Below are 13906 nucleotides of genomic sequence, written 5' to 3' on the forward strand. Positions count from 1 at the left end.
CAGCCCTAGTATCAGTACATTGCATCCATTGCAGCTGTGCAATCGGTTTTAAAGGGACAGCAGCCTAATTTAGTTGCTATTGTCCGAGTCACTGATGTTAATCAAGCAACAAAAGACCGAAATCACGCACTGCTCTTGACGGAAAAACTTTAGAAGCCCCGAAGATTAATCTAAATTTATTTACAGAAATAAATATGTCTGCTTGAAAGAATAAAGACTATGGTAAGCAAGTTGCTATCAAGAATGCATAATTATCCTATATAACCATTGGGATTTCATTAAAAAGAAGACCATGTTCTTGTTCTTTATGATGTGGTTTTATTTAATTTTAACAAAGGCATGTTGTGTGTCACCGCAGTTAAATCGGTGTCTATCATGATAAAACCTTAATATCAAACCTATATAATGAGTTCGGAAATATTAGACAAGTGCTTAATAAATGCACTGTAACTAAAACCATTAGGTTTTAACAGACTAAATTTACTGTAGATCTCAACTAAAACTAGACTAAAACTAAAAACAATTCAGATGACTAAAACTAAATGGGATTTTAGTCAAAAAACATTGACTAAAACTAAATCAAAATTAGCTGTCAAAATTAACACTGGTTTTAAGTTGTTACATACTATTCAAACTGCTCACAATTTACAAACCCACAAAAACATCACAAACTATAATACACAAAGACCTCTGGACTGAGAACTGAATTGTGCTAGTCTACATTTTGGTCAGTGGATCTGATTGCCTTTCATTGCCCAGTTTCAAATAAAATAAGGGTCACAAATAATAGAGCTAAATGAAAAGATCATTGACTTCCCCATGAGATGTACAAAATCATATTAAATTGCAGTGTTTTATAGCGCCACCTAGTGGAGTAAAATAGCTGTGGCAGTCAGCACCAGAAGACCTGACACTGTTAATATTAGAGAATGTTAACAGACATAGCACTGTTTTCCTTTTTATTGCTGTGCAGATGAAAATGTACAAATTTTGATGAAAAAAGCAAATGAAAACGCTAACAGACTGTTCCACCACCTAAAAAAACGTTTGCAACACATCCTCTGATTTAACTACTAGTAATACCAAGAGATAAAAAAAAAAACAACTGAAAAATACATCACAAAAAAACAAAGCATTAATGTTACAGAAAGCGTATCAACACTGTATTTTAGTGTTAACTTACAGCAGTCACTTAAATTCAAAAAGATGTTAAACTTTACCTTGCTGTCATATCAGAATATTCCCTAACGTATACATCAGAATAATTCATATTTAATGAGTCATATTAACTAAAATAATACTAACAAACACGTAACATTAAAATACACAAACAAAATCAACATAATCTGTTAAGCATATTGAATTAATTAAAACGGCTTCCCTTTATGGTTCCAAATTTACCCTCATCTATACAGCCTGATTCCTGTCCACCTTTCACTGACATGAAAAAAAAAAAGAAAAAAAATAACAAAAAAACTCTGGTATGTTGTTCTTCACATGTACAGGACCTCTCATAAATTTTTGTGTGAATTGGGTAAGACCAGCGGCAAGCAGATGCACATGCAGAGTGAGACAGTACTATTCCACCAACAGAGGACGCGTTCTTCCAAGGAAGCTTAAGCAAAAAAGCTCAGTCATCTGGAACAGACTGGAATGAGGCACTTTGAAGTTAACAAGAATATTATTTGCATTATTAATGTCTTGACAGTCAAACATTCTAAAGCAGAGGTGTAGTTACCTTTACACCTCAAAAGCAGGGAACTTGGCTTTAGCTGGTTGCAGCAAGTCAGCCAGGAAATAAATTGTGCCTGCCATTCCTAGAAGAAGATAAACAGTGGGGTATTTGATTATTCAAAAAAAAATAAAAAATAATTTCACAAAATATTTGTGATAATAATATATATATATATATATATATATATATATATATATATATATATGTGTGTGTGTGTGTGTGTGTGTGTGTGTGTGTGTGTGTGTGTGTGTTTACCTTCAAACAGTGAGAATGGTGTATCTGGAGTCCGGCAGCCATGTTTTCCATAATTCATGCACCAGTCTCCAAACTGCAGATGAGAACACATCAAATCCCATCATGCCTCTGTACACACAACAGGCAATGACAGGTCCCTCCTGACACCACAGTGATTTATAACGGCCTTCATGTGTCATTATGAATATGCATAAATTAACCCAGAGACAAAGTCATTTCACTGAAGTGCTTTGAAATATATTAGACCGACTTCACATGCGAATAAATGCTTTGCTTCATGTAGGGATTTACTCTTTAAAGAGGCTTTTAATCATTGTAGTTTTCCCTAGAGTCCACCTATAATGTTAGTCCAGGTCTCTTGAATGGAACATTTTAGTATTTCATCGCCATTTATTGCTACTGTACCTTTAAAAATAAATAAATGTCCTTAATATCCATTAAAAAAAAAAAAAAAAAATCAGATTTTTCATGATGACCCCTGTATATAACACAACATATATTGTAAAGTTAAGAGAGGTCAGACTTACTATGCAGGCTCGGTAGAGGTGTTTGGGATCCTGGGTGATTTTGTAAAGGGCCAGGAAGCCATAAGCATTTCCAGCGGCTCCATGACAGAGGCCGTAGCCCTTCTTCAACAAACCTCTCTGCCAGATCACCTCCCCACACTGCAGGGCGTCCTCCAGATACTGCCTCACTCCAAACACCTGGGGAGAAAGATGGCTTACTCAGACTTCTGTTCTGGACACAAACATCAGGTTTTCTCGAGGCTTCTGCATGCCTGCTGGTGTGTAATGTTGTTTACTCACACTTGATAGCACTGTAATACTAAGAGCTAACAACTCTTGTACTGGTCTCAAAAAAGAATCACATAAATAAAAACTAATTTTATGTATTTATAAAACATAACATTGATAATAATGAGAAATATTTTGATTCAGAGAAGGGTTATTATACTTAACCTAAAATCATAAAAAATAATAAATGTTAACTAAAATAAAATAAAAAAAATCTTGCATTTCATTTCAGCTAGTTGTCAAGGCAACAATTCTCATTTTCTTTTAGTTTAACTTGATTTACTAAAATAAAGCAAAACTGAAAAAAGAATTAAACCATATAGACGTATAAACATAATATAGAGATTTACAAAAAATGCCATTGATTTTTAATCAATTAAAATAATGTATATAAAAAAAGATTAATTCAAAATATTAATAAAACTATAATACTTCTCTCAATTATAAATCACACTGATAACATGGATTCAGAGAACACTGGCATAATGGCTGATGAAAATTCAGCTTTAGGAATCATCATAGGAATATTATTTTTACAATATTATTTTACATTACAATAAAAATGATAAAGAGTGATAATTCAAGTAAAAGTCCAGAGGACAAAGATGTACTATGAACGGACATGGAGATTTGTACCTTAAAAGCCTGTATCAACATGTAGATAACTCCAGGAGAGCCGTGACACCAGTGCACCAGAAGATCCCGAGAATCCCCGACACATGGTGGGTAATTGCCTGAGGAAAACTTCAGCTGACACATGTAGTTCACACTGGGTTTGACTAGATAGGAAACCCTGTCCTGACCAACAACAAAACCAGGCTATTGGGAGACAAAATTAGATTGTTTAAATTACTTTGACGTGATGTGGTCAACTTTTTTTCTTAAACGTATTGTTTCCTTATTACTTTAATAAGGTAATATGAGTGATTGTGTTTACCTGCATCAGGTAGTAATAGATCCCTGACAGTCCGTGAGCGGCACCCACATACTCCTCCTGATACCACTCATACATTAGAGGGGATTGATCCTGGATCTTGTTCTTCTGAGACATGGTTTGCCCTGAAGCCAGCACAGCATCACAGATCTGAAATAAACACACGATCAGGTCAAGTAATGAATCAAAGGAAACATATGTGCTTTCCCGAATGCATTTAATTTAAGTGACATATTCCAAAATATATCTTGGCCAAAATTTTGATGTCTTTATGTTCCTAAAATACAATAAAACAGTAATATTGTGAAATTTTGCTACAATTTAAGATGGTTTTCTATTGTAATATATTTTAAAAGGTTATTTATTTCTGTGATGCAAAGCTGAATTTCCAGCATCATTACTCCAGTCTTCTGTGACACATAATCCTTCAGAAATCATTCTAATAAACTGATTTACTGCTCAAGAAACACTTATTATTATCAATGTTGAAAACAACTGAACTATTTTTTCATATTTTGATTTTTAAAAATATTTTTGTGTAATCTTTAATACATTATTTTGTCAGGATTTTTGATAAGATATTAAATTTATTTGAAATAGAAAACTTTTTTATAATTACGTTTTCACTTCTATCACTTCTGTTCAGTTTAATATATTTTCAGATTTTTTTCCTTGCTCAATAGAAGAATACATTTCAATCAAAAAATATTACTGATACTAGGGATGGGAATCGCAGGGTATCTAAGGACATGATATGAATCACGATACATGGCTCACGATACAATAATATCACGATACATTTATTCTGCAATAAACTATATTTTGCTAGACAATCCTATAACGATATCTGTCTAACCATGAAAAAAAAATGCCTGTGAAAAGGTTAAGTGCAAGTTCTCTCTCTTTATTCAAGCCCCGCACACATGACATGCAGGGAAAAAATAGCCGTTCATATCGCCTCTTCTGCGCGCTCAGATTTATTTCTAATGTAGACGTGCGGCAAGCACACACACTGCACATTTCTGTGCCGCATTACGGCTCTGACGAGGTTTTGTTGTCCATGCCATAGGTGCAGATTTATGTTTCTGCGTGTCGGTGTCCACTGCCAGTGTTGCCAAGTCTACAGTTTTCACTGTGGAATTGGGCTACTTTAACACTGTTTCCGCGGGTTGTTTTTCATGTCCGCAGGTTTAGGCAACCCCAATAACGTGATATTTAGCCCCTAAAATCCGAATTTTACCAGGGGAACCCCGCCAAAAAAATGTGTATTTTATTCCCCTGGAACAAAATTTTTTGATCGGGGGACCCCCCTCGAAACGCAATTGGGCTAGTTTTGAGTAGTAATTGGGTGGGTTTTGTTGTGAAAACCTGGCAACCCTGCTCACTGCATAACGCGCACTTGCAATATCTGAAAGAGAGGGAGAGCATCCAGTTTTTTTCTGACATAAATCCACCAGTGATCCGAGCTGAGAGGTTAGGCTACTCATGGAGTAGGGATGCATCGATCCGATACTCAGGATCGGTATCGGCTCCGATACTGGCATTTTCTGCCGGATCGGGTATCGATCCAAATACGATATTATGCGTATACTATTCATGGTATAATTTCACAAAGCTTGTCAGAACATTCTGTTTCTGCTTCAAATTGGGTTATTAAATCAAATTATGTGTATGATTATTACTAAATGATATGTATATGAATTATATAACTAAAATTAAATAACTAATTACAGATTTAGGTTAAATAAAGATGTCAGTCTTTATTCTTTTCTTTTTAGGAAACAAATCAAAGAAAAAAAATTAACTAATTTTCTAACTAACTAATTCTACTGTTTCTAATATTCTGTATGTTGTTAAAAAAATATATTGTGTCCAGCAGGATTTAATTTTTTTTTACCCAGTCATTTAAAAATTACACATTTCTGAACTGTAACAACAATACCGTAATACTTTTGCTTAAGGTTATCATACCGTCAAAATCTCATACTGGCCCATGCCTACTACGTATCAATATCTCTTCCCTTTGTACTAGTGATGTCCGGTTTGTGAACAAATCGTTCAATTTAACCGGTTCTTCTTAGTGAACCAGTTCACCAAATCGGACTGAATCATTAGAAACAGTTTGTCTCTAGTAAGTAGAGCTGAAACAACTAATCGATTTAATCGATTAAAATCGATTATTAAAATAGTTGTCAACTAATTTAGTAATCGATTCGTTGCTAAATAATTTTTATTTGCAGTAAGCGGCTCATTTCGTGCATATTTTAAATCTGCGGTGACCAAAGTGTGGCAGTAATGAGCCACCGGAGGTTTTACTCAGCCAGTACAGCAGGAGAAGCAGCGAATAGCCAATAGCTGGGCCTCGTTTTATGTCACGTGCTTCCCGCACAGCGTCTCTGCAGCATTCAGCGTGATGGGTGAGGCAGGCGGCAGTGGAGTAAGCTCGAGAGAGAAAGAAAAAGAAAAAAGCGGAAGATAAAACTAATCGAACGAAGTCATCCAAAGTGTGGGAGCACTTTACTTTGAGCCTTCAAAAAAGAAGAGTAACCTGTAAACTGCGGCAGGAAACATATCCTCTAAAAAGAGAGCAAGCCTAAGCCCTGAACATTTGGACATGTTGACCTTTTTGCACTGCAATGCAAAGTTTTTTCTCAAATAATGAGTGAATAGTGTTCTGCCTCATTTCCCACAGGTAGTCGAATTCCTGTCAGTTCAGGCATAAGCTGTTTTGTTTAACATTTTATCGCTTTATTACATTTTTGAATTTTGCACTGTTAAAAGGACCACTACATATTTAAATCCGATGAAAATCACAGTGTGCAAAGGACTTTTATTTGTGCAGATTCTGCAGTACAATGTTGTTTGCAAATGTTTAGTCGTAAAAGCTGATAACATTGCTTTTTAACAATTAACATTTAAAGCTTTGTCGTTTACCAGTTCATAATTCAGTCTTGCAGCCTAATTATGACTGAATGGAGAGAGGTTAATGTTTAAATGTATTTGAAATGCACTTTTTTCTAAGTATTCACTGCTCTTTTTCACACAGCAGGTTTTTTGTGTGTGTCCAACTTTTTTTCCTGACAACCTTCTGATGGATTTTACTTTACATTTTACTTTAAAATGTGAGTTCCATTCAGGTTTCATGCCATTGGCACTTTATTCGAAGGATTGTTTACAATTTCACAGCATAAGCTATAAAGCTGTTTCCCAGGTGTAAGCTGTGTGTTTACAGGAAAAAAAAAATAATAAAATGCAATTTACTGCAATTTTATTCTGTTTTATTCTTATTCTTCGTGAAAATATGTTCTGAAATATTCCTTAATAAGTTTTGTTCGGGATGTTAAACTAGTTTAGGAGCCCTAAGGACTGCCATGGTGAAAACATTATTTGAAACCTCCTTGTGAAATTTGTTAGAGTATGTATGGGTCAGTGTTTTGATTGCAGAAGAGTTTGACAAAGGATAACCAACACATAATAAAAAACACAACTCCAGGTATGTTTTTGATGAGGATATGACAATGCAAAATGGTTAAAATCTCTAAAAAGTCTATGTTGAATGATAAAGACCCTTTGTTAATAATTTACTTGGGGAAAAAATGGGCAAAACTAAAATATAAGTACATAAACCGATTCATCGATTAATCGTAAAAATAATCGACTGATTAATCGATTAGCAAAATAATCGTTAGTTGCAGCCCTACTGGCAAGCAATAATCCACAAATTACTTAAATTATTCACTTTTTTAACGTGGCTGACACTCTTGGAGTTGAAATTAACTTAAATTTAATTTAATTAAATTTAAATATAAAAATTAATTTACTCGAACAGTACACTGACTGAACTGCTGTAAAGAGAGAACTGAAGATGACCATGAGCAGAGCAGCATGTGTTTTGTACTAACTTTTCTATGCGGACTCGGAGGGCTGCGCAGCCTGCACACTGTGACTCAAGCTCATCAATCAAGCGCTCTGTGCCACTCTATATTGGCGCCTTTAGTATTATAATACTTTTCTGCACAATTAAAGATTATTAAGTCTTTTTTTGTTCTGTCCTATCTATATGTTGCTGCCTTTATTACAGTGCTATACATTTAAAAGAAACGTATTTTATATTTCTATATAAATGTAGGCTATATACTTGTTTTTTCATGAATGTATTTTACAACAATACAAAGAGCAATGTGTAACATTTTACCAAGACTTTAGACTTATTCACTTTTATTTGTAAATAAAATGTCACTAGATTTTATAAAATTATTGTGCACCCGTGATTTTTCTAGAATCTAGAGTATCTTTTGCTTCTGAATTATCCACTAACCTAGACTATAATAGTATTTTTGTCTTAGATTGATTATATATTTTTTCATTTGTTATTTTTTATTAAAATGAAGTTGTCTACATGTAGTAGATTGTGTTTAACACACAAAAGAGTGATGATCAGGTCAACACAGAAGTATAGAAATTCTACACCGATTTAAAAAAAAAATAACTGCGCTGGTATCGGATTGGATCAGTATCGGCAGATACTCAGAATTTTCGGTATCGGATCGGTTTTGAAAAAATGGTATCGTTACATCCCTACTCTGCAGTAATAACGTGATCGGTGCCTATGGTCCACGCTGATAGCTGTTCCGAGGCAGTTTTTTAGTTCTCACTTCTGTAAACATATATAGCAGTAGAGCTAATACAGTGGCTGGAAATCTGTTTATCCACCCGCTCCTCCTGCTTTCCCATCTTCATAGAGAACACAGTTCATGGTTGCTCCGAGCACTTTGGAAAGAAAGTGGAAATGGCGCGGCTGTGATTTCCATGCATTTTTACATGTTGGGAGCAGGGAAATCTATATAGAGCGCCTTACTGTAATAATTAAAATATCGATATTTGGCACCAGATATCGATTCTCGTATCGATATATTGTCTCACACCTGATACCAAAATTTTGAATGGTGATATTGGTCATCTGGCCTGCTTTCTACATTTCATTACCAGCCACTAATCACACACCCTGTGAACACTAGAAATAATGTAGGGCTTGGTTTTATCCATTAGGATTGGAATGAGTTATGAAAGTTAGGCTACAGTATTGTCTTATGTTTTTGTATATAAATATGTGAGGTATTTTTCACTGTCTACTTGTTCATGGTTACATCAGCAGATGATAGAAGCAATTTCAGAAACTGAGAAAAATATTACATTTTGATGAAAACAGTATTATTTTCAATAAGACAAGGGGCATTTACTGATGTCATTTTGATCATGAGTATAACAAATTGTCTATCATTCATAACTCATTCTAGTCAAGTATCCTACGTTAAAATACAAGTTCATGTGCTTTCGGTCAGGTCTGAGGCCAAATGAATGGTGACTGACCTGTTGAATGTATTGGATGGGGATCTTTTCCTGCTGAAATTGCTGGTTAATGAAGATGAGGGAGTAAAGGTAGCCCACTCTGCCATAGAGCAGCTCATCAGGGAGCCTGCCTATCCCCTGCACTACTGCCTGGTGAAACTGCAACAGCCTGGAAACATTCGAGCAAATAGATTAAAATAAGATCCCATAGGAAAGAAACAAACAGGAAACAAAAATAGTTGAGCTGCCCTATAGACCAAGAAATCTTCCACATTTCACCCTCATCCTGGAATCTTAGTATGGGATCTTTAATGAAAAACAGCTCTTGGGAAAATTCCAGCACAATTGCATTAAAGTAGTTATAGTACCCGAATAAGTCAGCAATCCAAAGGATATGACAAGATATTAGATTCAATGTGGACAAATGGAGGTAGAACAGACCTGTTGACACACTCCTCAGCCTCATGAGGTTTCTGGAGCCGATGATAGACGACCGCTGCTACAGCCAGTGGTCCTGCATCCCCACACAGGAAGGTCACCCAGCGCTGGGTTAAACTCCTCAGACTGTAGCTGACATAGTCCAGAGCCTTATGGAGGAGAGCGGTGTCTCCAAACACACTGTGGAGATGCAGGTAAAGCAGGGCAATGCCTGCAGTAGGGGGAGGAGGAACTAAGCAATGCGGCCCAAGTAGCTTTATGATAAAAAACCATGAACATGAGAAGTTAACAAATATTAATAAAATGAATAATGTAAATGTATTATATAACAATCAAATTTCAACATACTGTAAAATTTAAATTATACTGTGCATCCACTCAAAAATGTAAATTCGGTCATCATTTACTCTCTCTCAAGCCATTCTAAACCTGTATGACTTTCTTTCTTTTGATAAACAAAAGAAGATACTTTAAAGAAAGTTGGTAACTAAACAGTTTTGGCTCCCATTAACTTGCATTGTATGGAAAAAAATACAAGTCATTAGGAACTATATACTATTTGGTTATCAATATTCTTCAAAGAATCTTCTTTTGTGTTCAGCAGAAACAAATGCATAGAGATTTAATACGAAATGATAACAGAATTTACGTTTTTGGGTGAACTTTCCTTTTAAGCAAACCCATATAAAGAGGCAGATTTTAATGATGCTTTGCCATGTACAGTTTCACTGAATATGTTATAATAATTTAGTTTTAATACATCTGTAAGTGTGATCTCACCTGCCCAGCCAGTGTAACCAGTACAGTCTCTGGGGTCAGCGTTCTTCAGTCCGTTCTCCATAACCGCCAGAAACTCACTGATCTTACTGCTTATACAGCTCGCAAAATGCTGGGTCAACTGCACAATGCAAAAATATGATTTGTAAACAAGACATAATAATGAATACAGGCATAGAAAAAGGGTATGCAGGGTATAAAAGTAATTCAATGAAGGTAACAAATGTTTATTATATTCAAATACTATGGTACTCCAATAATTTCTAATAAACTACAGAGGTACCATGTCACATTTTGGAATCGCTCACATTTCCCTGCATGTCAAACAGGTCTTGTGCACATCCAGGCCCAGTGTAATCTTGATAGGGATTCTTGAAGGCTCGTGGTTCAGACATGTTTATTTCTTTTATTTTTGGTGTGACCTGAAATAAAAGTACATAAGAGAAGATTATAAAACAGCAGAGGACAGATGCACTCAATACTGGATATGTCTAAAAACCTTATTAAACGACTGCATTTTTGGATATTATTTAGACCATGTTAGGCACATCAGAATATTCAAATAAAACACATTTGGAGCATCACAGGCGCGTGCTATCATTTCCGGGAATCAGAGGCACGTTTGAATTTTCAATTCGAACACTTTGATCATGATAAGTGCGTTCGAACGTACGAATCTAACATTTTAGAAACCATTTGATCATTTTCGTCCATCGTACGCACTTTCGGGGCGAACATTTGACGGCAGGTATTATACGTTCCTTTGATTTTAATATTTTTGCAAATCATAGCTGCCTTCAATAGTTCGAACTACTGCATTATAGACGCACTGGGAGTTTTTTATTATTATTTTAATCTATATAGGCTTATGATGCTTAAAAGCCCATTATGCTACTCAACCACACGTTTAGGGCCTTTCGCATGAATACGCACAGGCCCATCGTCCCGTTACACACCAGTAAATGGTGATTATTTTATCATTTCTGACCTATTAATAACGTTTTATAAAGCTGCAATCATTTATTTTTTTGAATAAGTTGATATTTTGGGATATAAAAGTGGGGTCGAGGAACACAAGGCCCCTTCCGCACTCTCATGCGACACAAGGCTTCTTTGTGTCAAAAGCACTGAATACAAATAACGTTATATGGGTTATAAATCGGCAGTAACGTTACGTGTTTCTAAACAAACGCGGTCTTGCTAAATACCTTAGTAAACAACGTTTATTTATAAAAGGGAACATACCGCTTTGAGTGCTGCGCTGTTGAATTCTCGTCTGATCACAGGATGTTCTGTTTGTGAATGACTCACTACAGCAGTCTAGTGTTGAGGAGGTTTACTACACTATTTAGCTGAGCCTATCACAAGACTGTGATGACGCGTTTAACGGTCACCCGCATCGTAAATTCTCGAAAGATTTTCAGATTTGTATTTTTTTAAAAATGTATGTACATTTATAACACTGTTCTTTGTATTATATCACCTTTACTTCAAATTACAAAAAAAGAACAAGAAAAAAGAAAACAGTTAAAGCTAATGCGAGGGGGTTCATAATGCAGTGTCTATATGGGAGGGATGGTAAATTTGACATCGTTCTCTCTTCTGACTGCCGTTATCAGTCTCTCTCAATTTTTTTCTATTTATTGAAAGTCACGAAAACACTATCGTGGCGTTTTTCTTTTGCTGTTTGAGCAAATGGAAATGAAAAAAAATGTATTTGTGGTACTCTCCCATTCACTTCTCTTCAAGTTAACCCAACGATGACGACTTCCGCTGCTGAGAAACCCGGAAATGTGAAAATAGAAATGTTACTGGTTTTGATTCACAGTTGAGATTGAATAGGAATTTCATTTTCATTGCATTAAGTGGTATAAATAGCTATTTTTAGCTCCAGGAACAAAAAGATCAAACAAAAACTACATCTTAATGGTCAACCTTGACTTGTTCATTCTTTTCATGAATTCTAATATTAATAAGCAGATATGCATAGATGAAGTTCAGATACTTAAATTACATCTAACAAAGGAATTAATTAAAATAAACTTTGAAAAACTTATTCCGGTAAGAGACGATCTCTTTTGAATACATGAATCTGATTTGCTCAAACCTCTTTGAGAGTCTCATCAGAACTTAAATAATTCATGAGGGACTGAATGATAGTGATGGATCCTGAAAACTGAAGTGCACGATCATGTTGCTGCCATGGTGATGGAGCTCTGATAGACTGATGTTCAGTGATACACTGATCTAAACAAATGTTAGTGTTTTAATATATCATTGTTCAATAAACTGTTGACTGTCCATTTCAAAAATTAGATTTTTAAGAGTATTATTTAATATGTCAGGCTTTACAGTTGAGAAGTACTGAGCTATAAAGAGCAACATCTGAGCAACAAAATGTACTTCTGGGCAATCAGTATAGAGTAACTGAGTAGGGTGACCAAACGTGCCATTTTCCCAGGACACGTCCTGGCTAGGATTTCTATATTGCCTACAATATCCAGGTTTTGGCTTTGGTTTCCAGTTTTCATGCTTAATAAAGGTAATGATCGTTTGACCAATAACATGCCGACATTGTATGTAATCGACCAATCGTGGTGCATGAGAAGGTGGGATCTACAGAGAACAGTCAAAGCGATGCAAATACGTGTACATATTATTTTTCGACTTGAAGCAGCACTGAGCGTACCAATCGGTGTATGACATCAAAGTACCATGAGAGCGATTCAAAAGCACAAGAAGCAGTCTGCTCTCTAGAGCTCTCACGGTACTTTGTCATACAACAATTGGTCTGTGCTGCACAAACAAAGCCAAAACATGGCCTAACTATGAGCAGCATGCAGAATAAGCCTCAAAATATTGTCATGGGAGCGACAATGTCACGGGAAAGGTGTATTTCATGGGCAAATGCATTTGAGAGCTTTACCAAAGTGCTCAGCCCTCAACATGCAAACCTCCGCCAAATTGAGTTATGAAAATTTTATCAGAACGTTAATGCAAAAATGGCCCAGAATAGGCCACTCCCACCACTGCCAACAATGTGGATAATCAGACTGCCATTCTCCTACTAAATAGAAGCATGGCAGGAACTCATCCTGAATACTGATCTCCTCTCTATTCTTCACTGCTCTCCCACTAACCCTCAAAGGACAAAGTTATGTAATGTTATGTTATGTTTATTTGAATAGGGACAAGTATGTCACATAAACACATGTTACATACAACATTTTAGCCAAAGCTAATTCTCAATGTCCGTCCCTAGTGAGCCTTTACAAAATTTCAACAATACACAGTTAAAATAAACAAAATAATACAATATAAAACAATATCAACAAACTGACAATCAGTGGTCACATATTTGACTTCTGATTAAAGTATCTTTGAGTTTGTGTTTAAAAATGACCCAGTTTGACTCTCCTTTAAGTTCGGTGGTCAAACAATTCCAGACCTTTGTGCCTTGTACAGAAAAAACTGATTGTCCAAACAAAGTATTGCGTCTCGGAATCTGACAGTTCCCGTTCTGAGCTCCTCTAGTCCTTGAACCCCCAACCCTGAGAGCAACTATGCAATCACTCAAGACCTGTGGGGCTTGATGATTTAAACATTTATGCATCAGCTTCAACA

At 35.7% G+C, this 13906-nt stretch overlaps 1 protein-coding gene across 2 annotated transcripts; it reads right to left on the minus strand.

Annotated features, from left to right (window-relative positions):
- Positions 1 to 945: 945 nt before the first annotated feature.
- LOC109064239 (glutathione S-transferase LANCL1-like) lies at positions 946 to 11664 on the minus strand. Of its 2 annotated transcripts, none has more exons than XM_042741081.1 (11): positions 11528 to 11664; positions 10591 to 10704; positions 10286 to 10403; positions 9509 to 9716; positions 9089 to 9236; positions 3722 to 3868; positions 3421 to 3603; positions 2518 to 2694; positions 1991 to 2063; positions 1739 to 1817; positions 946 to 1648 (listed from the first exon to the last, which is right to left on the minus strand). In XM_042741081.1, the coding sequence occupies exons 2-10, from the start codon at positions 10675 to 10677 to the stop codon at positions 1741 to 1743; spliced, it is 1218 nt and encodes a 405-aa protein (XP_042597015.1). In that variant the 5' UTR covers positions 10678 to 10704; positions 11528 to 11664; the 3' UTR covers positions 946 to 1648; positions 1739 to 1740. The 2 variants fall into 2 exon arrangements, with proteins under 2 accessions (XP_042597015.1, XP_042597078.1); XM_042741144.1 differs by having other exon boundaries at positions 946 to 1661.
- Between the last annotated feature and the right edge of the window lie 2242 nt (positions 11665 to 13906).

This window comes from Cyprinus carpio, chromosome A1, assembly GCF_018340385.1.
Source record: "Cyprinus carpio isolate SPL01 chromosome A1, ASM1834038v1, whole genome shotgun sequence".
NCBI lineage: Eukaryota > Metazoa > Chordata > Actinopteri > Cypriniformes > Cyprinidae > Cyprinus > Cyprinus carpio.